A 27,023-nucleotide genomic window follows, 5' to 3' on the forward strand; every position below is an offset into this window, starting at 1 on the left:
CGAATTCAACGATTTTACATTATATTTACGCTTGTCATTAATTCTATTTCTACATATAACAATGTTTAACCATTGGTGTTCTGTGCAATATTCATTAATACAGTTTCACTAGCTTGTACTTTCAAAAAATATTGAATAATTACTGTAATTATTGAAGCCTGGTGGTAGAGTAATAGTTCCGTTATTTTTCTTCAGACATTCAATCAATATACGTATTGAACAATAAAGAATTTTTTTTCTGATATCTTACGTATGTTCATTGTTCCAGGAATCATGAGAAGCGCAAAGAAAAATCTCGAGATGCCGCTCGATCCCGTCGTTCCAGAGAAACGGAAATATTCTCTGATCTGGCGAACGCCCTTCCCCTCGCCGCCGAACAGATCTCTCCGCTGGACAAGGCTTCCATCATGAGACTGGCGATTTCTTATCTCAAGGTTAGAGATATGGTAAACTTAGGTGAGTGAGTTATTGTCACATATTATCGTTTCTGCAAACGGCAGCATAAAAAATACTAAATCCGCAATGTCAACTTGAAAAAATGTGCCTCAACTCGGTCGTGGCGAAACAAGAGAAGATCTAGGTCAAGTTGAACATTCTGTTGTGGTTGAGATTGTTTTCAAATATAACGAGAATTTCATCTTTCTGCTTCTCAGATTTTGTTGGATCTATGCCTTTAGTATTTCTCTCCCAGATAAAGTCATTGTGACCTAATTGGGATGAAGACCATTCTGAAAAGCATATATAGGCACTGTGTGGATCAAAGTATTCAAAATAATTTAAAATACAACTAACACTTTGAAAATCATATATTTTAAATAATTTTCAAAATTTGGCTTTGAAATTTCAGTATTTAACGTAACCGTTTACCATTGACATTAATTACCTTAGAACCAACAGCTGAGCCAGCTGTTGGTGAGGTACCAAAATGTTTAGTACGGAATATAGTTTTTCATTAAGCGCTGTCCAACTTTCCATGACTCTGACGCATAAATCAGACTGAATTTGACCGATGGCATGGGATATGTTGGCTTTGAGGACCGCTGAGGTTTGTGGCTTATTCGCATACACCTGCGACTTGAGAAAACTCCAAAAAAAAGTCGAACGTGATGACCATACCTTCAAATCGCTCGTGCAGATTATCCAATGTGCCATGACCTGTGTGTCATGTAGAGCCGTTCTGTTGCAACCCGTTCTGTTGCAACCACGTGTCGTTGGTGTCCATGTCATCCAATTCAGGCCAAAAGAAGTTGGTAATTATCGACCTATAGAGCTCGCTGTCGACAGTGATGACCTGGCCAACGTCGTTCTCAAAGAAAAATTGATCGATGAAGTCGCCAGCCATACCAAACAGTGACTTTTTCGGGATGTATTGGACGCTCTTGGATCTCATATGGATTGGTATCGTCCCAAATTCGACAACTTTGTATGCCCAGCGATGAGGCCCAGAAATGGGCCTCATTCATTAAACCATCAATTTCAATTTTGTTCCCTTCAAAGTAGACCCCCTCAGATATAATATACTTGTGCCAACATTTTTTCCAATCCTTGAAGCATAGTCCGGTCAATTTAGACATTCGAAGCTACCTAAATTCTCATCAAGCTGAAAATCAGTAAGATGCTTCAGACAAAAATTGTAGATCATAAAATTATCTACAATAATGTATTAATACTTTTTTCCTGCGAGCCACCGTTTTTGAGATATAACGATTCAAAAAGTTGTAAAAGTTGTAATCGTCATAATATGCACACGTTTCCACACCACCCGGTAGGCCTATTCCACTGGTCAGTTGTGATCCTGTTTAATTTGAAACTATTGCAAAGTAATGGATATTAGCAGTTATTGAAAAGATAAAAGCAATTTAAGTTAAAAAAAGTAGTCGTAACTTTCAAATTCTTCTTCTTGTTCTTCTTCTTGATTTTCTTGTTTTTGTTCGTATTGTTCTTTTTTTTCTTGTTCTTCATCTTCATCCTGAGTACATGTGAACTGCGTTAATAGCGATTTATCGCATGTCGCCTCATTGGAATCAAACGGAACCTCCACCGTTGGTGATTCAATATTAGAGCACGATCGGCCTTGACAATGTGTACATGTCAAAGAACAAAACAGTCCACCTTTAGCACTGCAGTTGCAAAAAATTGTGTTCAGCAGTTTTTCCAGCGCAGGTGGAAGTAAAGTTTGGACTGGTTTTAATGAACCCCGGAGGTTTACCAATAATTAACTACCTACACTGTATAATAATAAAACTTAACTTCATTTCACTTTTAATACAACAAAACACTTTAACGTAGACTTCAACTATTATTCAAATGTCTACCGCCTTACTAGATCGCTCCGCGTACCGCACTGTCACTTCCACTTGACTGTCTCGATAGGCGAGTGGATCGTGTTTATATTCGGCAATCAAAGGCCGTAGAAAATTCATCGGAATTCCATGGAATCCGTTGGCATTATTCTCGCCACAGCTAGAACGGCAGCGAATATCGAACATTAGCGAAAAGTCGGTCGACTGGGCGTGCTCTTATCCACGTCACAATTGGTTTATGGCTACCAGTAGCGGCCGGCGTTATTTTCTTCAGGGTATGATTCATAACAGTACGTAGCCCGTAATATTTGTATATTCACCTACATTTTGTAACAGTTCACGTTTGTATCCTATGCTCAAAAGGTAGAATTGGAAGTTTTGGCGTAGAATTAATCTATTGATAATTATTATTGATATATTCGAAAGGAAAAATGATAACAAAAATTGTGTATTACATAAGTTTTTAATAAATGTCGGAAAGGAGAGTGACCAAGTTAGATCCCTGAAGAACATCTAAGTCTCCGCCAAATTTAGATTCAGTTTATTGAAATCATTGAAAAATTTTATTCATTTGAAAAGTTTCTCTTTTTATAGAATCAGTGTAATTTTTGAACCATTTATTCGGTCAAGTAATTTTTTTCACGAGTAATACATTTTTTCTCGATATTATTAATACAATAATTCGTGTAAAAACAAATTTAGTAGTTTTCGTCATAAACCACAATCATTGTGAACTATAATAAAAAAAATATTGTGATGCACTTTCATTTGAGAATATACGGGTATGACTTCTGGAATACTGTCAGAATGTATTTTCCAGATGTGTTGTTTTCGTTTCAAAATGGTTATTAAAAACTTGAAGTATATAATTACGAGACATTGACGTTCGATAAATAGCCATAATTTAGAGATTTACCTATTAGATAAACCAAAACGTATATTTAGAAGTATCAATTACTAGTGTTTCATGTTATCGTAGTGTTTGAAACCCAGTTGCGAAAAAATGATTAGTCAACTGAAACGTGATTTATCGCATATTTTGAATGATGAGGAATCACACGACTGTTTAGAAAGTATTTCCGTCAAAGTCGTGAACTACGACGGAAAAAACAACTTTCAGTATTATACTCCTTCAGATACCTACAAATAATACGCAACCCGCAAGGGTTTATTGTGGCTCATACCTATTCACATTCGACCAAACAAACTCAGCTTCATAACGAAGCCGATTAGTTTGTATGATGAGTGATCTTTCGGATCAGATAGTAAGATTACGGCTCTGCTGAACTCTAAAAACCTTATTCTGTCCCCAGCAGGGCAGGCACAAAGTATGTGCTCTGCTAGCAGGGGAGCCCACGATGCAAAATGGGGATTTACTCGAGCGTCATTGAGACATATTAGGTTGCAGAGCTTAGATAATAAGAAGAAAAAAATGTTACATAATATATACCTTTTCATCGGTGGGGGAAGCGGCTATAGATTTTTAAATATGTAAAAAAATACTGTTGCACGGACATACTCGAGCGCGTCAGATATTGATAGCATCAATGTCCTACGTATTTTTAATAATGTTGGTATGTTAATCTGATTGTTTGCATGATGTGGGTGGTTGTATGTAAGGGTTAAAATTGAAAAGAAAGAAAAATAATCGAGCGCGTCAAATTTTCTAATGGGGTCTTAAGTGCAACAAAAAAAAAGCTCTCATTCAATAATCTGACGATTTCGATCTGACGCAAACTCGCGGCTATTATTATAATGTGCAAAAAAATTTGCCATTTTGAAATAATCAAGCGCGTCAGATTAAGATATATAGGGTTCATCTTTATGTTTTAGACGTGATGTCTCATAATCTTATCATTATCTTGAGGGATTCGCTTAATCTGGCAAAAACAATATTTTTTAATTTTTTTTAATTCATTGAACTTAAACAATTGAAAAGCTCAGGAAATGGTTTGCAAATAAATAAGTGTATGTTTTTTAAGTAGAATACTTGTATTTATAAGAAAATAATTTAAAAAAATCCTCAAAAAAATTTTCATTTTTCATAATCACTTGATTAATTAATGAAGAAAAGAGAAATGAAACTGCCTATGTTTTTTACCAATTTTATTTGTAACTAACGTTACCGCAGTTTCGTCCTTTAAGGACATTTTCAAACGTATATATTGAATACGATTGAAAATGTCCTTATGTATTGTATAAGTTTGAAAATGTCATAGGACGAAACTGCCGTAACGTTAGTTACAATTAAAAGTGGTAAAAAACATAGAAAGTTCCATCCATCAATTAATTGATTAATTAATCATCATCTTCATCACGAACAAGTCTCTGCGATCAGCTGTGATGGCGTCATGGCAACAGAATTCAGAGTGGGGACGGAGTGAGAGAGTAATAGATAGAGAAAAAGTGAATAGAGAATAGAGGAATAGAAACTCGGAGAGGTAAATATAGGTATCACACAGCTGCACGCATTAAACTTTATCGACGAATTTTTGTTATTTCGGCTTGCGGAAATCGTCAGATTATATATTTTTCGTTATCCTTGAATTATTTCCTTCAAAATGAAAAAAATTAGCTACGCTCGAGAATGTCGAAATGACGTCATTTTTATACAACTTTGCTGCCCTCCCCTTTCTTTACGTCACTCTCAAATTGTCAGATTACTGGAATATACACTTTTTAGCATGTAATTAACTCACCCTACCTTAATTTGACACGCTCGAGAATTTCTGATGATCAATTTTTTTTACTAATCTGATCCTTTATCCCTCACAGGCGGCCTTATATATGGAACTCATATCTGGTGGAGGTACTTAACCTGGTACAAGGTATCCCTCTGTATATTAATCCTGCCGCGCTTCAGTAAATCCCGAAATCCCCGCTTGGGCTCCCCTATTATGCTGTTTCATCATTTTCCAAACAGAGGCGAAACACACTGCCTTCCGACAGTCCGAGTCTCTGCATATGATGATTCAAATGACCTGTAAGAAGACCTGTTAGACATCGTAGTTCATCCCTACTGAAGTTCAACAACTGTTTGGTATCAAGCTTCGAAGGGTGAATGAACGAACGCCTTGGAGTGAGCCAATCCTCCTTTGCAAGGGAGTATGCAGCCTCATTGCGTTTCAGGCCAGTATGGCCAGGAATCCAGACCAGAGAATATTTGTTAAGTCTTCCTACCGAGGAGAGTCGTTTTTGACAATTTGCTATGTCAAATTGTAGCCCCCGTATTATTATTTTCTCTATTATATCTTATTGATATTCAGAGAAAACCTTTTTGCCCTTATATTTCAAAAAGTATACATTGTGAAACAACTTTTTTACGAGTGTTATTAGAGACATCCTATTTACAGTTTGAAATATTCCATAGCACACTCAAATAAAAGTTAACATCAGTGAATGAAAAGACAAAATTGTATGTAGGAATCCAACAAGTCCCTCACTATCGCAATTATCCCCTAATATGTCGCTATCTGAAAACGTAACCTATCATTGTTTAAAAAAAATCTGTTTAAAATATGTTTTTCCGTTAATCGGCTGTCCCCCCAATACGAACGACAACTCTCAGAAGTTGAGAAACTTGTGCGAGCTAAGGACTAACGAGGTCTTACCTTTAAACGTGTGATTCCTAACACGGTTGCAGAATCATCCCAGCTCCAACCAGATAAATTCTCTCGAGAAAAATACCTGATCGAGGCGGGAATCGAACCCACGGCTTTCCGATCGTGAGTTGGGCGCACTACCACCGCGGCCAATTCCAAAAGGTATCAAAAGGTGTTTGATACTTACAACATTTGAGGTGTGTTCAAAAAATGGGGTGTCTCGTACATATGTTCACAGTTTCAGCTATTTAGTTTGTTGGTGAGAGACAGAAGATAGAAGTGATTTGCGTGTTCCACGATTTTCTGCTATCGAAAAAAATGGATGAAAGAATTTACATCAAATTTTGTGTAAAAAGGAGTTTATAGAATTGATATGTTGTATTGTTTTGCATATATTTAGCATTATTTTACGATAATATTGATGTCATAATGTTTACGCGAAATAGCTGTATTTTGAGGTTACAACTTAAATGACAAAATGTTTTGAAGAGCCACTTGTGGAGGCTTTAAAAGAGCCGGCTCCAGGATGCAGCACTGTTTCAGCTCCTCCTAAAATCATCGCTGAAAAAGGGTCAAAACAAATTGGACAAGTTACCTCTGCTGATATTTCCACCTCATTGTAGCCATAGACTCCAACCTCTGAATATTGCGGTTTACGGGCCTTTCAAAACAAGAAATTGAATAGTTATGAACGAGTGGATTGTGATTTAAAACTGATGAATAACTGATTTTCACAGAAATGAGCAATTTTAAAGTTTGATAAGATTTATATAACAGATGAATAGTTTATTAAGTGATTTTTATTTGATTAAAGACTGTTATTTTTGTAAAGAGGAACCCGGCTCTTTCATAGCACATGCCCAGCTTTTTCATACACATGTTGCTTTGAAAGAGCCGATTTCCCTTGTTTCTTCAAGTTGCCATATTACTAATTTCTGTCATGGTATCTCATTTTATTTTGATTGGATAACCATGACTATTAAAGTAATTATTTACAAAAAGCAATTTTATTCAATAACCATCACCTTACGTTAACTTTTCTTGAGGTTTTTCAAAACTGGCTCTGTCATACACACTCTCCCATACCATATAGAGGCTAGACCAACTCTGGTGTAGCTTCAAACAAATGAGGTTCCACGATTCTGCCATTGATTTTTATTATTTACACATTTTTCTCTGAGTATATTGAGTGTGAGTATGAATAAAGATTATTCCTGCTGCAGTAATGATTACCCCTGCTGCAGTAAAGATTATCCCTGCTGTAGGGATAATCTTCACTAAATGATTCACCAAACATAATTTATTTCATGGGACTCATGCATTATGATATCTTTCCGGTTTATTATGTAACTATACTTCGAACGGGTAGTATTTTTCTGCTTTTAGCGTAATACCGATCGTGGGGATAAGTCAATTTGACTGATAAGTTTCACTTAAGGCTGTCGTAATTTAAACTATTTTATCTAGGAATATTGTGGATTTCACAAAGTGTCTGAAAATTATATTTCCAGTGACATATTTTATACTGACTTTATTTTTATCAGATTATTATCTGTTGTGCGATTTGATATTTTTTCCCTGAGTTTTTTGTACAAAAAGATATGTTCATGAGATATGAGGTGAGTTGAGTTCAATTTCATTGATAATAACTTCGCATTCTGTAAATGGAATTGATTTTTGTTCACCCTGTATTACAAAACATTCAGTCAACTCATTATATTATAAACTATTCATTGTCAAAATATACATAGATAGATAGATCTTTATTTAAATAGGATATCCTAATAATATACAAATCAACTAGAATGGTAGAAATGAAAAAAAAGGTATGTGTTACATCTAGAAATGACTTAAATGTATGACAAACATAAGTTCAATAAAATATTTTTGAAGACATTACTACAAAAACAGCAACATTATACATTCGAAAAATTTCAATGCAACATGTAGAAAGATAAATTACATAATTATTTGAAATATATAACGAACATTAGATGAATGGAATTATACAAATTACAGCTACAGGTAACAAAGACATAATACATATCATATTTGTTCATTTAAAACAAATTTCTTCAGTTCATTTTTGAACATGTTCAGAGATGGGCTATTTTTAATTGCATTAGGTAGTTTGTTGAACCGATCAAAACCCTTGAAAAACAATGAGTTCATAGTATTTTTGTTTTTTGTTCTGTTAATATATAAGTTATTATTATTTCGAGTGAAGTGGTGGTGAATATCGTGATGAAATACAATATACTGATTAAAATAAGATGGTCCTAAATTGTTCAATATTTTGTATACGAAGATCATTGTGAAGTATAGCAGTCTTTGGGAAATGGATTGCCAATTTAAAACATTGAGCATAATAGTGATAGGAGTATCTCTACGGCACTTCAAAATGATTCTCATACCACGATTCTGAAGTTTTTGGAGTTGAGACAATTTATTCTGATTGAATAGATATAGGATAGAGGAACAATAGTCGAAGTGTGGCTGAACAATTGACTTGTAAACTGTGATACTTGACTCCGTTGAAAGATTATTGGCAATTCTAGAAAAAAAGAATGATTTCTTTGAAATTTTTTTATGAATATACTCAAAATGTTCATCAAACGATAGAGTGTTATCTATCTGGAATCCCAGATATTTAGTTGAATTCACTATTTCAATTTTGTCATCATCAATGTTGAGATTAATAGTTTTAGAGTCTATTTGGCTGTATTTAAACTTGGTGGTGATTATCATCGCTTTAGTTTTCATCACATTCAGCTTGAGTTTATTAATTTTTAAATACTTGTTGACACTTGCTAGAGTATTATTCATTTTTTGTATAGCCATCGTAAGGTTCACATCGCTACATGCCAATAGAGTATCATCAGCAAAAAAGTTCATAAATTCACAGTCGACAAACAATGGCATGTCGTTTAAATATAGTATGAATAGAAGGGGTCCCAGAACACTACCCTGGGGAACTCCAACGTAATTGTCAATTTCACAAGAGAACATGTCTTTAACTCTTACCCGTTGTTTTCTGTTGGTCAAGTAATTTGATAACCAATTATACACTTTGCCCTCAATTCCATATATATTCAATTTGGCTAGTAGTATAGACCTATCAATGGTCTCAAATGCTCTTTTATTATCACACATTATCACACTACCCATTGTCGAAAATTATTTAACAGCTTGATTTATGGGGAAGTAAGATGAGAACTCAGAAGGAACAGAAAGAACATTTTCTCTGAACTGTTAAACGGAAACCTCCTCCCTATATGTGTTTTCCTGACCTATATATACTTTTGTTTCTGTAAAAACAACTTTGAAAAAATGATCTGCACCTGCAATTTTGTATTATTTGAGAGACTTAAAACATATTTCTTCAACCGTGTATATTTACTTCGAAACAATTATGTATTTCTGGTAATGAATGCTCCGTTTCATCTCCCCAATAAAATATTTTTATGTAGTAATCACCCTGTATCATGCAATGAAAAAATCAAACTTTCACACAAGTTTCGATTTCCTCAAAAGATCATGTTCCCAAAAGTTGACAGGAGCTTGATATGATTTGTAAATGAACAGAAGACAGACCTCGGTTGACTGACATATTTACCGTTGATGGGAGTAGTTGTCGTATTTTGTATGTAAACTAGCGGCATCGAAATTTGAATGAGTTAAACAATTCCTGATTATTTGGGTGTAACAGCCGCCTCACATGAGCAGATCAAAGGAAAACAGAAATGCAGTCCGATGTAAAAATAAGGCAACATAAGTAGTCATTAATTTCAAGTTTATTAGGAATGTTACTGTTTCTTAGTACAATGTTTATGAAATTAAAACGACACTACAAATAAGGAAAAGAAACATACACATTACACATAAAATACTGGGAAAAACTTTTTGACTTTTTACTTCTCCGTCGTTAAACAAAAATGTGGGAAACTTCCAGAGCAATGAATACAATAAAATACAATACAATACAATACAATAACTACAATACAATAACTACAATAAAAACTCGTAACGAGGATGTATAGATCATATACAGAATTATATTTCATATGAAAAAAAAAACGTTTTCGAAAGAACTACTTTTACATGAACACTGAAAAAAACTAGCCTGTTCCAAAAGTATTTCCTTTTAAATAAAAATATTGCCCAACAAAAACGATCATTTTCTGCTGAGAAAAATCCGTTATTATAAACTGTTTAAGTAAGCATTGACAGATTTCTTTATGAAGACGCTCTCTTTGACCATAACCGCCTTTGCAAGCTTCGTTTATCGTTGATATTCTTCTTAGTTTTCTCTCGATCTCATAAAAGCTCATTGCTTACTTATACTCAGGTTTATCTTTTAAGACCTATGACGGGTCGAAACAGCGGCGTCTTGTGTTACATCTAGAATATTTTGTTTCAACCAATGTGTAGACAGTATTCCTGTTATCTGTTTATGTAAAGCGACTGTTGCGCCTGCATCTAGTTGCAAGCCTGTAAACATCACAATGTTAGCATGTCAATAAAGCCATTCAGACTGTCCGGATGCGAATAATGATCCTCGGGTCTCATCCGCATACGGGCCCGCACCTAAATGCAGACGCGGATTCACCTTATACCGTCTGGAAGTTGGCTTATCTGACTAAGTAATCATAGAACTTAATATTTTCAGTTTTATATTCCTCTGCTTCTTCTGTAGATATAAATGCGTAGATGCGAAAATAGATGTGCGGATATAGATATTCGGATATTGAGATGCGGATGTGGATTCTCCATGTACCGTTTGAAAACGGCCATATCCGACGAAGTATATAATAAAAGATTAAATCACAGTACATTTAACAATTTCAGTTTTGGATTCTTCTGCGTTTTTTGCAGATAAAAATGCGCTGTCGCGCATAAAGAGGTGCAGATATAGAGGTGCGGACGCGGATCCACCCTGTATCGTTTGAAACCGGCCGTATCCGATGAAGTAATAAAAAATGTAATAAAAGTATATTCAATACTATTAGTTTTGGGTTCTTTTGCGTCTTCTGCTGATGAAGATGTGCTGTCGCGGATTTAGGGGTGCATTTATAGGTGTGCGGATGGGGGATACGTCATGCACCATTTGAAAGCCTCCTTCTCCGACGAAGTAATGAAAGATGTGATCACAGTACATTGAATAATATTAGTTTTAAGTTTTTTGCGTCTTGTGCCGATGAAGATGTGGTATCACCGAATAATCTTAGTTTTCGAATCCACTGTTTATTATGTAGATATCGATGGGCGGACTCGGATTTAGAGGTGCGGACGCGGATCCAGCCTGTACTAGTTGAAACCGGCGTTATCCCACGAAGTAGTAATTTTATTTTTGGATTTTTCCGGTTTTCTGCAGACATAGAAGATTTTTTGAAGGAGAGCCAACAACTAAATTGGTAAAATTATGACTACAGAGTCGGAATTTTATCATTTTCTTCTATTCTTCTACCATTTTACTCTCATACATTTTTATTATATATCAAACGAGAATGGAGGTTGTGAAATTTGGAATATCGGTATTATTTCAGTATTTCTTGCGGTTAAGAATAACTTATTTCGAAAAATATTCTGCTAATAAACACTTCTTTATACGAGTATATTGCAAATAAAGTACCGAGGAACAGTTGATGAAAGTTTACACAATTTCCGCAACTGGGTTCGTCAGACTAAATTAATAAAGTCTGCGGTTTGTTTACGAAACAGTAAAAACGTCGGAATGATATTTCGTGATATTCATACATCACACCATTAGAAAGGTGTTGATTGTTGAAAGAACCCATAAAATCAAAATTTACATAGATAGATGGGCACTTGATGATAATCAATATTAAATTTCACTAGCACATTAATTCCATGAGATTGGATCTAAAATTAGTTTATTTGATCAATTAAATTCTCAGAAAAACTTCATACTGATAACAGAATTTCTCAAATTGGAGTCATTCACATCTGCAAACATTTTTTTATATGAAATAAATTCTAAGCAACATGTATAACCGAATAAATTTTTGATGGTGTGACGGTTGAATACATATTTCGAATCCTTTTATTGAGATATTGGAGCTTTGGAGCACAAAATTATGCCTTCATCTTGCCAAGTAATTCAAACTATATTTAATATTCGGCTTGGTGCCTGTCTCTTATTTTTTTTCTAATAATTGTAAATCATCACTACCTGAACTAATATTGACGAAAAGTTGAACGGCATCGAAAAAGCGCAAGAGGAGCCCTGGTCGAGATATTTGAGTATGAACAACTCCAAGTTTGTGACCAGTATCGTTGGTAAATAAAATCTACATCAAAGTACACATAATGTGAACTATGATCAATGCGTTATGGGCCTTATCTCTTCCAATAACATAGAGAACTGCTCAACTGAGATTATCAATCAATGTTGTTGTTCTCGAGAACTGGTCAACTGAGATTATCAATCAATGTTGTATTTTTTGAGGGAAACAACTGAAAACTGAATGGAGATGAACACCCAACATGTTCTGCAAAGAAAGAAAAAAAAAGCACGAAACCTTGATCAATACATTTCCTTCGAATTTCAGTGATATACCTGAAGATGTATTCAAAAAACACACTTTAATAGGAGATTTTCACTTGGAATTTTACAAAACCGCGACACGTGTGCATCTTCGGGCGTCACAATATTGTATTGTGAGTAAATTAAACGGTCATATATTTATATTTGAAGATTTTTTCTCCAACAGATAGATTTAGAAACTACTTCAATTGAACCCAGGTTTATGTTTAATACACCCTACAAATAAAACCGAACACAGAGTCAGATGCTACAAATGCAATACGCATACATATAGAGGGCTCAAAAAACAAAGAAGGCTCAGGATGTGGAGTGTACTCCAGATCACTAAGTCTAAGGATTAAGTGGGGAATGGGAAAAAATACCAGCGTGTTTTAAACAGAACTGGTTGGTATCTCAATCGCCACAAAAGAAATAATCAGGAAAGGAATTTTTGGCATAAACATAACAATCTGCACTGATAGTAGACAATCCCTATTAGCCTTGAACAGACAACGTGTTACGTCAGGGCTAGTACTAGAGTGCCACCAAAATTTAGCCAAAGCCTCGGTAGATAATAACATTATCCTGAGGTGGGTTGAAGGACACGGCAGGAGTAAAGGTTATCGCATTACCGACTCTTTACCCAAGGAAGCGGCTGGACTAAGAATTTTAGGACTCAGTGGCACCTACGGCCTGATGACTTCTACAATTGCGGAACTTGCGGAACAATCCCTAAAGAGATGGGATGAAATCAAAGGATGCAATCATCCCAGTATCACCCTGGGCGACCTTGGGAAGCTGGCGTCGAAGAAATATCTGGTGATGAACAGGAAAAAGCTACGCTTAGCAGTAGGATTTCTGACTGGCCACTGTCAACTAAGGAAACACCTCCATAATATGGGGCTAGTGGACACACCTCTATGCACGATGTGTGACCAGGAAGATGTAACTGTCAGGCATGTCCTATGCGAGTGTCGGAGTTATCGTCAATAAGAGAGTGTGATTTCGGCGAGTCTTAGCCTACTCCTGCCGATATTCTAGTGACCTTTCCACCTTCCTGGAAAAGACAGGATGGACGATGACCTAGGAGGAAAGCTCCACGGGAGGATGTACAATGGCTCACATGTGGCCTAAGTGCTGTGGGCCTACACTCACCCTCCTTACTCTACAGATACAGATACAAAACTACTTCAATAACACCAACGTTTATACTTGAATAATTACGCAGCAAACACTGTGAAACATTTGAGTTACAATCTCTATACACTATCTGAATCCATTGTCCATTTCTCCCAAATCTCTGGAAAACACTGCAGCCTCATGGGCTTATTGCGTTTTTTCCTATCTTTTTTATGATACTCATTCCAACAATCTTGTTTCCTGAACCAGTTTGTAAAAATCCCTTGCTAGATGTATGTCACATTCTTCTGGAAATAATTTGGGTTATACATAAATTGTTTGCCTCCTGTGATCTAGTTACTGACATAAAATACTCGTATGACTAGCTGCCTATATATCTATAGGATTAATGATTCGTATCTGACACTTCTCGTTGCCTGCGATACCTGATGGTCCGGACATCCTTTTTATAGTCTATCCATTCTTATGCACCAGTATTCTCAGTTCTTGCCCTTATTCCCTGACCCTTCTTGATGCCACTTTTGGATTCATCAGTGCTTTAAGTGCAGCCTGACTAATGCGCTCATTTCATTGAGGGCTCAAATTAATGTTATTTACGCTTTGCAATATTGCATACACTTCAGCCTGAAAGGCTTATGATCAAGTAAGTAACTGAAATGAAGATTTCTAACCGCACAGTAAACTCCAGCTCTTTTCCTGTGTTTGATTTTCGACACGTCTGCATACCAATTGTTTCTGCCGAGCAAGTTCTCGGGATATCCGTTCATTCTCCACTCTCCGCAGTTCAAGTCTTCAACTGTGAAATCTGTATCTAACATGTATTTCGGTGTTATATTCGTTCCTCCACATATTCCGAAATCTTTGTTTTGCCGATCCCATGTAACTGAATTGGTCTCGCTTTCCTCATTATTACAAGATGTGGAGAAGGAAGATTCAAGAGTGTTGGAGTGGTTTTCATTGCTCCCGTTATTATCATGTAGTAAAGCCAAAGGTCTTTCTTTCATTATTTCAACTCTTTCTAGATCAGCCTGGGACCACTCCCGCGGCAGATTTATCTTTTAAGAGGTGCTAGGTCCACTGTTTGGTCCTCTTGATGAATGCTTCTGTTACTCGACATACTGTTGACACTCATATACAGGCAATGGTACGAATACGGTTCACACGTGTCACCAATTTCTCTAAAATTCCTTGTGAATAGAGATGAAAAGGAAGGAAATAAGTCGCATCTTTGAGTTGGTTCCGATCCATACCTGTTTTTCCTTCATTTGTATGGAATATATTATATTCGGGAAAGGAAAAAGATATTCTCGGACAGTCAAGAGGCGTTGGAAGCTCTTAGATCCTACCGAGCAACGTCAAAATTGGTGGAAAATTGACAAAAACGACTGTTCTCAATAGGAAGACTTAACAAATTGTCTCTGGTCTGGATTCCTGGCCATACTGGCCTGGAAAGCAAAGAGGCTGTTGACTCCCTTGCAGAGGAGAGTGCTGTAAGCAGCTTTATTAGACCTGAACCTGTCATCGGCATCGCTTTAGGTTTTGCCAAACAAACATTGAACACCTGGATGGTATGAAGATCTAAGGACTTCTGGCAAAATCTTCCTGGATTGGCTCACTCCAAGGTGTTCATACACCTTTTGAAGCTTGAAACCAAACAGTTGGCTTGGACTACAGTAGGTATGAACTACAATGTCTATCAAGCCTCCTCAAAGGTCACTGTCTGAAGACAGTGTGTGTCGCCTCCGTTTGGAAAATATGATGAAATAGCAGAGCACATACTTTGTGCCTGCCCCGCTCCGGACCGAATCAGAATTTCAGAGTTTGGCTGAGCCACACTCTTGCCATCTGACCTGAAAGATCACTCACCAAATACATTACTCGGCTTCGTTAAGAAGCTGGGTTTATTTGTCAGAGTTTGAATAGGTGTGAGCCACAATAAGCTCTTGCGGGTTGCGGTGGGGGGTCGAAGAGACCCACTCACTTCTGACCTAACCTAACCTACAGGCAATGGTACGAATGCGGTTCATAAGTGTCACCAATTTCACCAAAATTCCTTGTGAATAGAAATGCGTATATTCTCCTTCATGGAAGGAAGGAAATGCATCGCATCTGTGAGGTGTTTTCGATCCATACCCCCTTTTTTCTTTATTTGTATGGAATATATTATATTCGAGAAAGAAAAGTTTTGGCTTTCTGCATCTCTGTGTTAATACAAAAAAAGTGGGAATCTTCCAAAGAAAGGAAGGAAGTAATCAATTTGAAAATAAGTAATAAGTAATCGAAACTGATTGCTTCCTTCCTTTCCTTGGGAGATTCCCATTTTTTTTATCTCTCCTAAAAATATACACCTTTCAATTGAAATATTGTAACGAATTAAAGAATTTACTGTCTTGAACAAATTTATTTTTCATTCATATATATATTTTTCATAATTCATATTCAACACTTAGCAACTAACGCTTAATTTATCTTCACTGTTCGAATTATTTGTTTACCGCTCGATTCGCTTTCTGAATTCAACTCTCTCTGAACGGGAAGCCGGCCTTTTATATCGGTAAAGATCGTTCTAGATTTATCTAGTGGTTTCTGCACTCGCCTAGTATTTTCCCGGCGAGTCAGACTGCTTCTTTCGCGGTGATGTCATGTTTATTCGCTGGCTGAGATATCGGTCAGGGCCGGCTTCAAATTCATTACAATATTATGTTCATTTATTTTTCCTTCGTCATTGTACCTACATTGCTAGTTGTATTACTCATATTCATATTGGTTGACGCTAGTCATACAGTAATAATGATATCTGAAGTGGCCGATAGATAATACTTCACTTGAAGTTAAAGTTTAAAAAGTTACCTAGAGTATGTTTTCACCTATATCAACAAAAAACAATTGTGAAGTGTATAGGTCATTTTCAATAGAAATATTTTCATTATCTATGAATTCTTTGGAAAACATCGTCGGTATCGCTTAAAGTAACTTCTGGATTAAATTAGATATAATTCTACAATAAGAAATGAGTTTATATTCATCTCTGCTATTGCGGCCTATTGAATCATTTCTCGATTATTATGACTATGAAATTTATTATTGTTTCTTAGATTTTCATTATCTTATCATTTAGTTCCAGAACTAAAAGTACCGGACGAAGAGACCGGAACTGACGGATCGATATTCCTGAAATCGCTTGATGGTTTCATTGTGGTTTTGTCTGCCGAAGGGGACTTCGTTTATTTGTCTGAGAATGTCAGCGATTATTTGGGACTTTCCCAGGTAGGTGGATTTTTTTATTCCTTCATTGATTTTGAAGAAGAACCGAATTGCAGTGCGGTATTTTATTTTCCGAAGAGTTGGAAAATTATTTCAAGTCATTGAATGTCGCCTGATATAGAATGCTTTTGTTCTTGATCAATTTATTTAAGTTGAGTTGAAGTTATCAAATTCAATCATCATGAATTATACATCCAATGCGCATTATACAGACAGATGAAATATTCAATCTATACTTTGTAAAATATTTTCTAAGATAATATTAATATCAGATTATAGTTTGATAAATTTTCTGACGGAAAAGATAGCAGGTTATATCTATCATTTTTATCCCAAACATGAACAATTTATTTATTCAAAAATAATTAGAGAGATATGAAAGAAGAAGGGGAAGAATAATATTGACATTTCCTATGACTTAATATCTGTCTGTTCTGTTTAAAATCTGTTTTTCCGTTAACCAGCTGTCGCTCCGCTACGAACGACAACCCTCAGAAGTCGAAACTTGTGCGAGCTAAGGATTAACGAGGTCTTGCCTTTTAATATATAGCTTTTTCCAGTGACGACCATCGGTTATACTAAAATATTAACAATTCGATGTTAAACACACTTGACATTATCTCCGAAAAGCTTTTTCTCAATGAATATTTGAATGAGTCATTAACTGTTGGTATAAACAAGTAGAGTATATCTCAAAAGATGACGATGCAAAATATGGGGAAAGTGTGTAATTCTTAGAGGGAATCTCTTTATCTTCGAATGGAATAGGACCTCTCACAAGACATCTCTGAAGGAATCTCTCCACATCAAACATTAACACAGCTCGGGACATTCGTGATTATTGAGAAAGAACAAAGTTGCTGACTGTTCTGATCTTACTAGGGAATCTCGCATTGCTCAATCGCCAATCCTTGGGGAAATTTGGAATAAAATTATTCTCGGGGATCCTTCGATAACATCAGCAATAACGAAATCTATAAACAAATGCACAGATTGAGTGGTTGGATTTGATTCATCGTGGTCTCACCCCACTGCATCTATTACTACTCCAAACTGCTGGTTAACTGCTGGTCAAAATTAAAAATTGAATATTAGTCTTGGTCTCTGGTCTTCCATCTAGGTCTCCGGCTTTTTATTCAGAGGCAACCTCTTGAAGACGATATTCGGAGTTTTAGCACCAGATCAACCAAATATCATTCGAAAAGAGGGAGAAGAAAGTAGATATAATAAAAGTAATTAGTCTGTATTTCGCCGGTATGGCTTTAAATATGCAATGCCAATATGTCTGCTCTAGCAGTGAACAACAGACTCTAGCTCAGTGTTTCTTGAATATTTTGTTTTAGAGTTACTGAAATCATTGTGTATTTTGTTTTACATATGTAGTAATATATCATTTCTTCAGTACATAAATGTATTTAAAAAGGTTTACCTTGATTGAGTGAAAATACAATATTGTATATTTTGTGTTATATGTGTCGATTTTTTTCAAACAGGACAGGTAATTTTTTATAGTGAATGATCAAAGTTGTTATTATCGATTATGAGTCCTCTTTATGAAAGTGTAGTTAATTTGAAAAAAAAATGTATATTTTCAAGTCTAAGACACAGATAGTTGAACTTTTCTCTCAACATACAAAAAAAAATTGTAAATTGCCCAATGGTTTTTCAAAGGCATGCAGAATATCGTGATTATATCTCGTCTGCGAAGTGATTCATGTATTTACAAAGGAAATAAGTATATTATACATATCACCATCATTTCAGATGCACATTCAACTTCTTATGGCATCTATAAATCAATGAAAACATTTTCAATTGAACTTTTGTAAATTTGGTTTCTTAGTAATACTGAAAAAATGTTTTTCAATGATTTTTTGATTTTCATTCTCTTACTCATTGTTTCAATTGTAACAAACGCATTTATCATATTTCATATTAATATTAGTGAATGTGTTTATACTCTCATACTTTGTTTTAAGTGAATGTCCGATCTTGAATAAATAGAAGTATTTTTTTCGGCAAAACATAATTGGTCAGCCAAGTCTCTCACAATATAGTTAATTAAATTCTTCTTCCTGTTATCTTGAACTATGTACCAGCAAACGGCATCAGTGCTTTCCTATGTCCTCATATATTTTATTTTATAACTATCATATATAATTGTTCTTGATTTTTCTTATTTTACAAATCGAACATTTTCCAGATCGACCTGATGGGCCAAAATGTTTTCGAATACAGTCACCCATGCGATCATGATGAGATTCGAGAAATTATCTCTGGAAAGTCTCAAGATGAAAGTGACTGCTCAAAGTCAATTTTCATGCGTCTCAAGTGTACCCTAACCAGTAAAGGCAGATCCGTCAACCTCAAATCGGCCATATATAAAGTGAGTATTTTTTTCAAAACACATGAACAAATAATAAATAACCAATTTTATCTATAAGGTAGAATGAGTTGAGTAATGAAATAATGGATGAATTATCAAAGAAGGCTATATTTATTATTTAAAAATTATCTTCAAGTAATACTTCACGATACAATCACATTCTCAGATATGTTCATATAGTATGAACACGCTCGAGGAAGCTATTATACAGTGCGTTACATTTAAAACACCTCAACAATAGTATACAGGGGGGCATATTTTGACATATTCACATTTGATCTAACTTTCCCTATCGCTCGCCCAGAGTATGTCAGAATTTTTTTAATGGATCCATTGTTTTGCAATATCAGATCTTCCATAATGAACAGATTTCAACAAAGTAGAACACGAATATCACTGGAATTTTTTCCTAACACCAACCCGTTATTTCAACACCTCGACACGTGTTTCAGTCACCAAGTGATCATCTTCAAGAGGAAGATCAAACTGTTTGATCTACCTCTTACTCCAGTAATATTCATTACACGTTAACCATAGTACACAGGGGGACACATTTTGACATATTTACATTTGGTGTTACTTACCCTATCACACCCCCTGAGCATGTCACCAATTTTTTCAAATGGATCACCCTATATTGTTTCGCATTATCAGATGCTCCATGATGAGCAGATTTTAACAAAATATAAGACATATAGTCTGAAGCTCATTGTTCGAGAGCTACAAATCATTTGAGTTGAAAACAAGCCACCCTGAATAACTTTCGGAATAATGATTTTCAGGAAAAATAAAAAAACACCTCAACAATAGTATACAGTGAGCAAATTTTGACATATTCATATTTGATTTAACTTTCCCTATCGCTCACCCAGAGCAAGTCCCCCTTTTTTTATGGATCAATTGTTTTGCATTATCAGATGTTCCATGATGAATAGATTTCAATACGATACGATACGAAGATCAAACAGTTTGATCTTCATCTTGAAGATGATCAATTGGTGATCGAAACACGTGTCGAGGTGTTAAAATAACGGTTTGGTGTTGGGAAAAAACTTCAGTAATATTCACCACTACACCAAAGGTTTCAAACAGTGCATCAAAAGTAGAATACATTATGGTCTGAAGCTTATAGTTTGGAAGCTAAAAATTATTTGAGTTGAATATGAACTACCCTGAATGAACTTCTGTTCAATCTGTTACCTTGGTTTCATAGATATTTTTGTGAAGTATACTTCAAAGAAGTGTTATTTTGCCTAGTTAAGTTTGAATTCAATATGCTCTTCATTTTGTATTTGTCTCATTCTACAATAACTATTATCTACCCAGGCGAAGTTACAATTGGTGTTTCTGTTTTTGTGAATTCTTGAGAAGCAATAGTTTATACACTTCGAGAACGGATTGAAATAGTGAGTTTGTACTACCAGAATGAAAATAGTGCTAGAGCTGCTGCCCGTATGTTAAATGATAATCATCCAGGAAGAAATGTACGACACAAAAAATACGTTTCGCTATTATTGAACAAATTTATGGAAACTGGATCTGTTAACAATAAAAAATATAACCGTTCAGAAGTTGTCAAAGATGAAGCTATATGTAAGTGCAGTTTTTGGGCACGTTGAACTAATGGAAAATTTGCAATCTCTTTCTGAGTTATCTCGGAAATCAGGAATCGGTCCTACAAATGTTTTCAGGATCTTTCTTAAGTACAAATTTCATCCATATATGGATTAGACTAGTTTATGAATTGAACGAAGATGATTTCTTTAGACGTTTTGTGAAAGTCTCACTGAACGGATCAACTTGCATCAGAATTTCTTGTATAAAATTTGTTTTTCGGATGAATGTACGTTTAGTTTGAATGGTGAGATGAATCGGCAAAATTGTCGATATTGGAGTGATACGAATCCTCTTATACCATCAAGTTCATACTCAACAACCTCAAAAACTGAATGTTTGAGTAGGAATTTTAGGTGACCACATCATAGGATCATTTTTTACCAATGATAATTTGACTAGTGATGAATATTTGGATATTTTGGAGAATCAAATAATACCGTGCATCAATACAGCAGTGGGGAGTCTTCCTCCTGACAAAAATCAAGTAGTTTTCATAAAAGAGCTCTAAAACACACATTTTAAACTCATCATTTCAACCTTTTTCTTCAAAAAATTATTTTAATACTTAAAAAAAGAGGAATGAAATAATGCATTCAACATTTACAGGGATTCGTTTCTATTTCACCATTTGGCAACATCGGTTATAGCTAACAAAGGACAATGAATCTGTTACCTGTATGAGACAAACAAAGATGACATATTTCAGAGGCGTACTATTCTGTTTACTTATGTTCCGAGTTCCGAGACATTCTGTAACAGATGACATTGTTGTGAACCTAACATATCTTCCTTTATATAAATAAATAACAAAACAACTGTTGTTTATGTGGCTTGTGGAGGAGGTATTGAACTATAATTTATATTTTGCCTTAATTGTTGATTTGTAAAGATAATTTTCATTTTTTAAAGTAGAATATCTAGGTACGTATAAATTATTTCAACTTGATATAGGCGCTGTTGCCAATATGTGAATTAGACAGAAATCCCTTTAAAAATTAAAACTCAACATTTGAAACATCAATTTGAATACTTTTCGAAGTGAATTTGAAAAGCTCATAAATTAAACTCAACTTTATTTTGTTCAAACTTGCATTTGATGTAATAACCCAAATTGAGGAACATTCCCCATTGAGAAGGATATAAATTAATTCGAAAACGAAATAGTTCTTCAGCAGGATGATCGTTTTCCTGGTCGCTAGATTGGCAGAAGAGGTCCTACAGAATGGCCACCAAGGTCTCCGGATCTCACTCCTGTAGATTTATTTCTATTGGGTCATTTGAAGTCTATAGTGTATGAGAGAGAATCAACAATATTAGAAGATTTGAGAGAGAATATCATGAGGCATTGCAAAGAAATAACTACCGAGATTCTCAACTATGTGAGGGCGGCAATGGAAGCTCATTTGTACCATTGTATGGAAGTTGGTGGAAACGTTTTTGAACTTTACTATAGACATTTTTTTTCTCATTATCCAGTCATCAGATTTTGATACAAGAATTAATAAAAAATCTCTTTTTCTGATTTATTGCTTCCATATTTGTCTCTAGAACGAATATTTCAAAATGTGCCCCCCTGTATACTATTATTGACGTGTTTTTTTATTTCTCCTGAAAATCATTGTACCAGAAGTTATTCAGAGTGGCTCGTATTAAATGGAATGCACTGTATAGCGAAACATGTGTTTCAGTTTTGTAAAGGCTCAGTGAATATTTCATATCGAAGTGTTACTTGAGTTACCAAAATACTTGGCTAATTTTCATGTTTCGCAGATACAAAAATAATTGCGGTACTAGCTTATACCATTGCACCATAAAGAATGTTGAATCCTAAAGTTAGTTGAAATTCCTAACTTCTGAAATGTTCAAGGACCTTAAAGAAAATTCCACAAACCTTTTCAAAAACATCAACTATTTACTCTCTACGTTTCATTTCGCTATGTTGAAACATTTTGTAGTCGAATGAACAATTTATGATAATTTATGATAATTATGATAAATAATTGTTTCTCAGCTTTATTTACTCCACATTCTAAATGTGTTTCTTGAAATAATTGGAAAAATATTAAAGTGTGGTTTCATTGAGATAGCTAAATGATTTCAGCAAGCTTGTAAAAAAGTTTTTGTCTATAATGGGCGGTCCTTCAGATATACCTTCTTTACTGGAATCACTTGTGACAATTATTGGATATTTTGGATCAACATCCACTAAAATTTTCAACTTCCCAAAGAAACATTGGCTTTTCATAATAAGGGAAATTTAAACTCAAAATGTGTATAAAAATATACATGTTTAAAGATAAATTGTCAAATGGAAAATACTATTCATGTAAAAAATATTTTTTTAAAGTACTTGGAATTTTAGAATAAATTTCATGTTTTTAACTTAACTGGCAGCTCATTATAAATTATTACACCACTATGCAAGATGCAACGTTTCCCAATTTCCGTTTTTTGTCTGCTTGAATGTAATTCTGAAATATTCTCGTGTAATAATTATGAATGAAATGATTTTCAGTCAATTTTGAACTGCTGTATTTTTCATTTATAATGATGAGGTAAATAAAGGAACAAATTTCCAATTGATAAAGTGAATCCGAATTGAATAACCTCAGTTTATATAAATTTTCAGTTGGTTCTAAGTGTGGAAGTTTATGAATACATTTGATGAGTTTATTCTGGATTTTTTTTAATGATTTAGGAATTGCGTTATTTGAAGATCCCTATATGGTAATTAAATATTTCATTTGAGAATATATGAAACTATAATATATGTTCAATGTGAGATTCTATAAGAAGTACCGTTAATCAGTAACTTTTTTTTTCGAAGTTCCTCAAATATGTTTATTCCAACTAAGATTTTCATCAATATAGAGTCCCAGAAATGTTGTGTAGTTTTTGTATATTATCACATTACTTTCAAATTTGATTGGGAGAAAAGGATTACGTCCTTTTTTTTGAAATGATTTTGAAAACTTCAGTTGTGTTTGAAGAAATAATTTCCTTTAGTTTTCGAAAATTACTGTCACTGGGAGCTGTCCAATTGAACAAATTATTTTTTTTCGATACTTGAAAAAAGTATGAAGAATTTTTGCTAAGTTAATAATTTACAAATCCAATGAAACTACGTAATTTGTTCATGTTAGTTGGCTTCTCAGCTTCCAATATATCTTCAACCTTACTCTCACTTTTTTTAGTTTATTTTAACGTATACTGAAACCTTTAGTTACAACTATACCTTAAAAAAAATGTACCACTTTGTCTAGACCCTGTATTAATTGCTCAATTGACATTCGATTAACTTCATATACATCACCTTGATGGGTGTTCCAAGTTCCACATAATTCAATTTGATTATATGCATTTCTAAGGTCGATATTTGAAAAACGTTGACCCTTACTAAATTTTGAAAAAATTTCATCAATTCTTGAAGTACGATACTTTAACTTTTTCGAATGTTTATTCACTGTAACTTAATAATCACTACTAATAAGCAAAATTTGATCAGCCTCCATAACCGATGTTGCTAGTTGACTTGTTTTGATAGGACTGATACAAGAATATAGAGTACCATCTTAGGGCGTGGAATATGTCAACTTGAATAAATATTCAAATATGTAACATTCAACTTAGATTTTTCAGAAAACAATTTAGGAAATGATGAAATTACCTTGTTTATTTCCGTATTGAACAAAAGAGTATTCACTAATTTATTCTTATTTTTTCGATTGCGAAACATGCCATGAAATTTTTTGAAAATGAAGTTTGTGAAGATCAAATCATTAGGTGCAGTTTGTGAAATTTATTCTTACTTGAAATGCTTCCATCCAATCCATCTAAATGTTCGATGTTAAAATCATTTTTACAATTCTCATTGTAATTGCTGGAAAAATGTTAGTCAAAAATATTTCCATTCCTCTCCAAAAACCTAACTCTTCATTGAATAGACTAAAAAAATAGAACCCAACACGTCGAAGTTACTGTTGTTACATTTTTGAAATCATAAAATGTGATCTTTTGCAGCAGTATTCTGTGATTCACACAATGAAAGGCTCCTGTTTGAGTTTTCATACATCCTTGACATGAAGAGAGCATCATTAGTTATAAATATAATTATATTTCAGGTAATAAAGTGTACTGGCCATGTTGTTAAATCCAAATCGAGTGCCATGAAGGAAGATAACCAATCGATATCACTAATGCAGGGCTGCTTCATTGCCGTTGGCCAGCCCATTCCGCACCCTTCTAATATTGAGACGCCATTACCACATCAAACTTTTCTCACAAAACATAGCTTGGACATGAAATTTACGCATGCTGATGATGAGTCGTAAGTTACATATTTTTAGAAAGTTTTGAAATATGTATTCGTTTTTTTTTAGTTTGAAACTATTGATAGGTAAAATCAGGCATTGAATAGCCACTTGCATTGAATAGCCACCTTCAAGGTTACATATTTAAAACTCAATTGAATATAATTTCCGCAACATCTATTGTTCTATTCCTGTAGCCTCAAAACTATTATATTTTTTCAAACCTAATTTTTTTCAATATCTTGAAAATTTCTATTCGCACCACTATTCAAGAACGGCGATAAATTTTCTATGGACAATTTGCCTAATTTGTATATACTGTCTCAATTTTTTCATAGAGCTATTATCATATACTGAAGTAAATTATCTACAATTCTTTCCGCAATAATTTGATGTCAGTAAGTTTAGAAACTCGTCTTAACAATCCTTAATGAAATTTCAAATTTCAGTTCACTCCTTGCTTTGCTTACATAATATTGTAAATTGTTTTTGTCTTAAAAAATTCTTTTAGTTTCAAAACTTTGTCATTTTCTGATATGTATTGGCTTTCTAATGAATGTATCTATAAATTCAAATAAAATTTCACAAAAAGGTTCGATCATAGCATGAATAGTTTTGAGCATTACCAATGTTTTTTTTTGTATTCGTGAATTTAGATGTAAAAAATCCAGTATTTCAGAAAAAATTCATAAAAATGTTTAACTTTTGTGAAATCATTCTAGTTATCTTTTTTTTCACCGTAGTATTTATTAAATTTTGATATTTCAAATTCCACGGAAAGTATTTTTAAGTATTTTAAAACACTTTTCTCCCACCAGAAAAAAAAAATTCTCTCGCGTTTCGCGTGTCTGAGATGACTAGAACTGGTGTTTTTAATGGCTTCATTTCACTCTGGAGGTTCTAATTCTATCTATCAAGTCCACAGATAGTGCAAAATGGTTATCTGTCATTAATTTCAGCTGAAAGAGTTTAATCTTCATTCACTTTCACTTTAAATTTGCTAAACATTAACTTTGGTTGGTCTTCTTTCAAAATATTATTGCAAGGTTGTAGGTGATATTTCCAACATGGTTATATTTGCTAATACATTATTCTTTATATCGAATTGACGTTATTATCTGAAAGAAAGAAGAGTATATTTGAACTCTGCTAAGAGATTTAGTTGAAATGAATGTTAACGATGTTAATAAAATGTGTCCCATGAGATTCAGTTTCACAAATATTGTTTCTAGTGAAGTTCTTGTGCGAATGAGAAAAGAGTTTACTTTTTAACTAACAGCTGTGACCACACATCCATCCCTTTTCTTGCTGGGGTCGTTTGAACTTCTAGCGATTTTATATAGTATACTATTATCTAATTGTAAATAAGTTATTACCTCCAACACTTAACAAAATCAATATGTGTTTTTTTTTTAGGATGTCGCAGATATTAGGATATGATCAAGAGGATCTCCTGGGGAAGTCGGTATTCGACTACCACCATGCCATGGACAGCGATTCTATTCATTCTGCATATAAGTGTCGTAAGTACCTTGAGACTCTTTTTGATGACGATGTAGTTTTTCACTACCAAAAAATTTGGCTTGAAATTTTTAATTTGAAATTCAATTTCAATTGAAAAAAATGGCATCTAATCAATCTATCAATCAGCTCAGAAGATCCCCATGAGTATGCCAAAAACTAGAGGGCACCTTTATTGTTATCGATAGAAATGCAAGGTTCAGAAATGTAGTTGGAGAATCGTTAACATATATAGAGTCATCTGCCAGTATGAGAAAAAAAATAGAGAAAAACAAATGACCCAGTTCCACTATACCATGTTCACTATACCAAATATATCTAAAACTCAGCTCT

At 34.3% G+C, this 27,023-nt stretch overlaps 1 protein-coding gene across 4 annotated transcripts in view; it reads left to right on the forward strand.

Annotated features, from left to right (window-relative positions):
• LOC111508655 (hypoxia-inducible factor 1-alpha) overlaps window positions 1-27,023 on the forward strand; it is a 268,802-nt gene that overhangs the window by 90,034 nt on the left and 151,745 nt on the right. For all 4 annotated transcript variants that reach the window (XM_074180950.1, XM_074180949.1, XM_074180948.1 and 1 more), the window contains exons 2-6: window positions 269-456; window positions 16,711-16,859; window positions 19,060-19,242; window positions 24,981-25,186; window positions 26,586-26,692. In XM_074180950.1, the coding sequence (XP_074037051.1) occupies window positions 269-456; window positions 16,711-16,859; window positions 19,060-19,242; window positions 24,981-25,186; window positions 26,586-26,692 (833 nt within the window). The remainder of the gene's footprint in view (window positions 1-268; window positions 457-16,710; window positions 16,860-19,059; window positions 19,243-24,980; window positions 25,187-26,585; window positions 26,693-27,023) is intronic.

This window comes from Leptinotarsa decemlineata, unplaced genomic scaffold (assembly GCF_025532065.1).
Source record: "Leptinotarsa decemlineata unplaced genomic scaffold, Ldec_3_MD MMD2_tig00026307_RagTag_RagTag, whole genome shotgun sequence".
Lineage (NCBI taxonomy): Eukaryota > Metazoa > Arthropoda > Insecta > Coleoptera > Chrysomelidae > Leptinotarsa > Leptinotarsa decemlineata.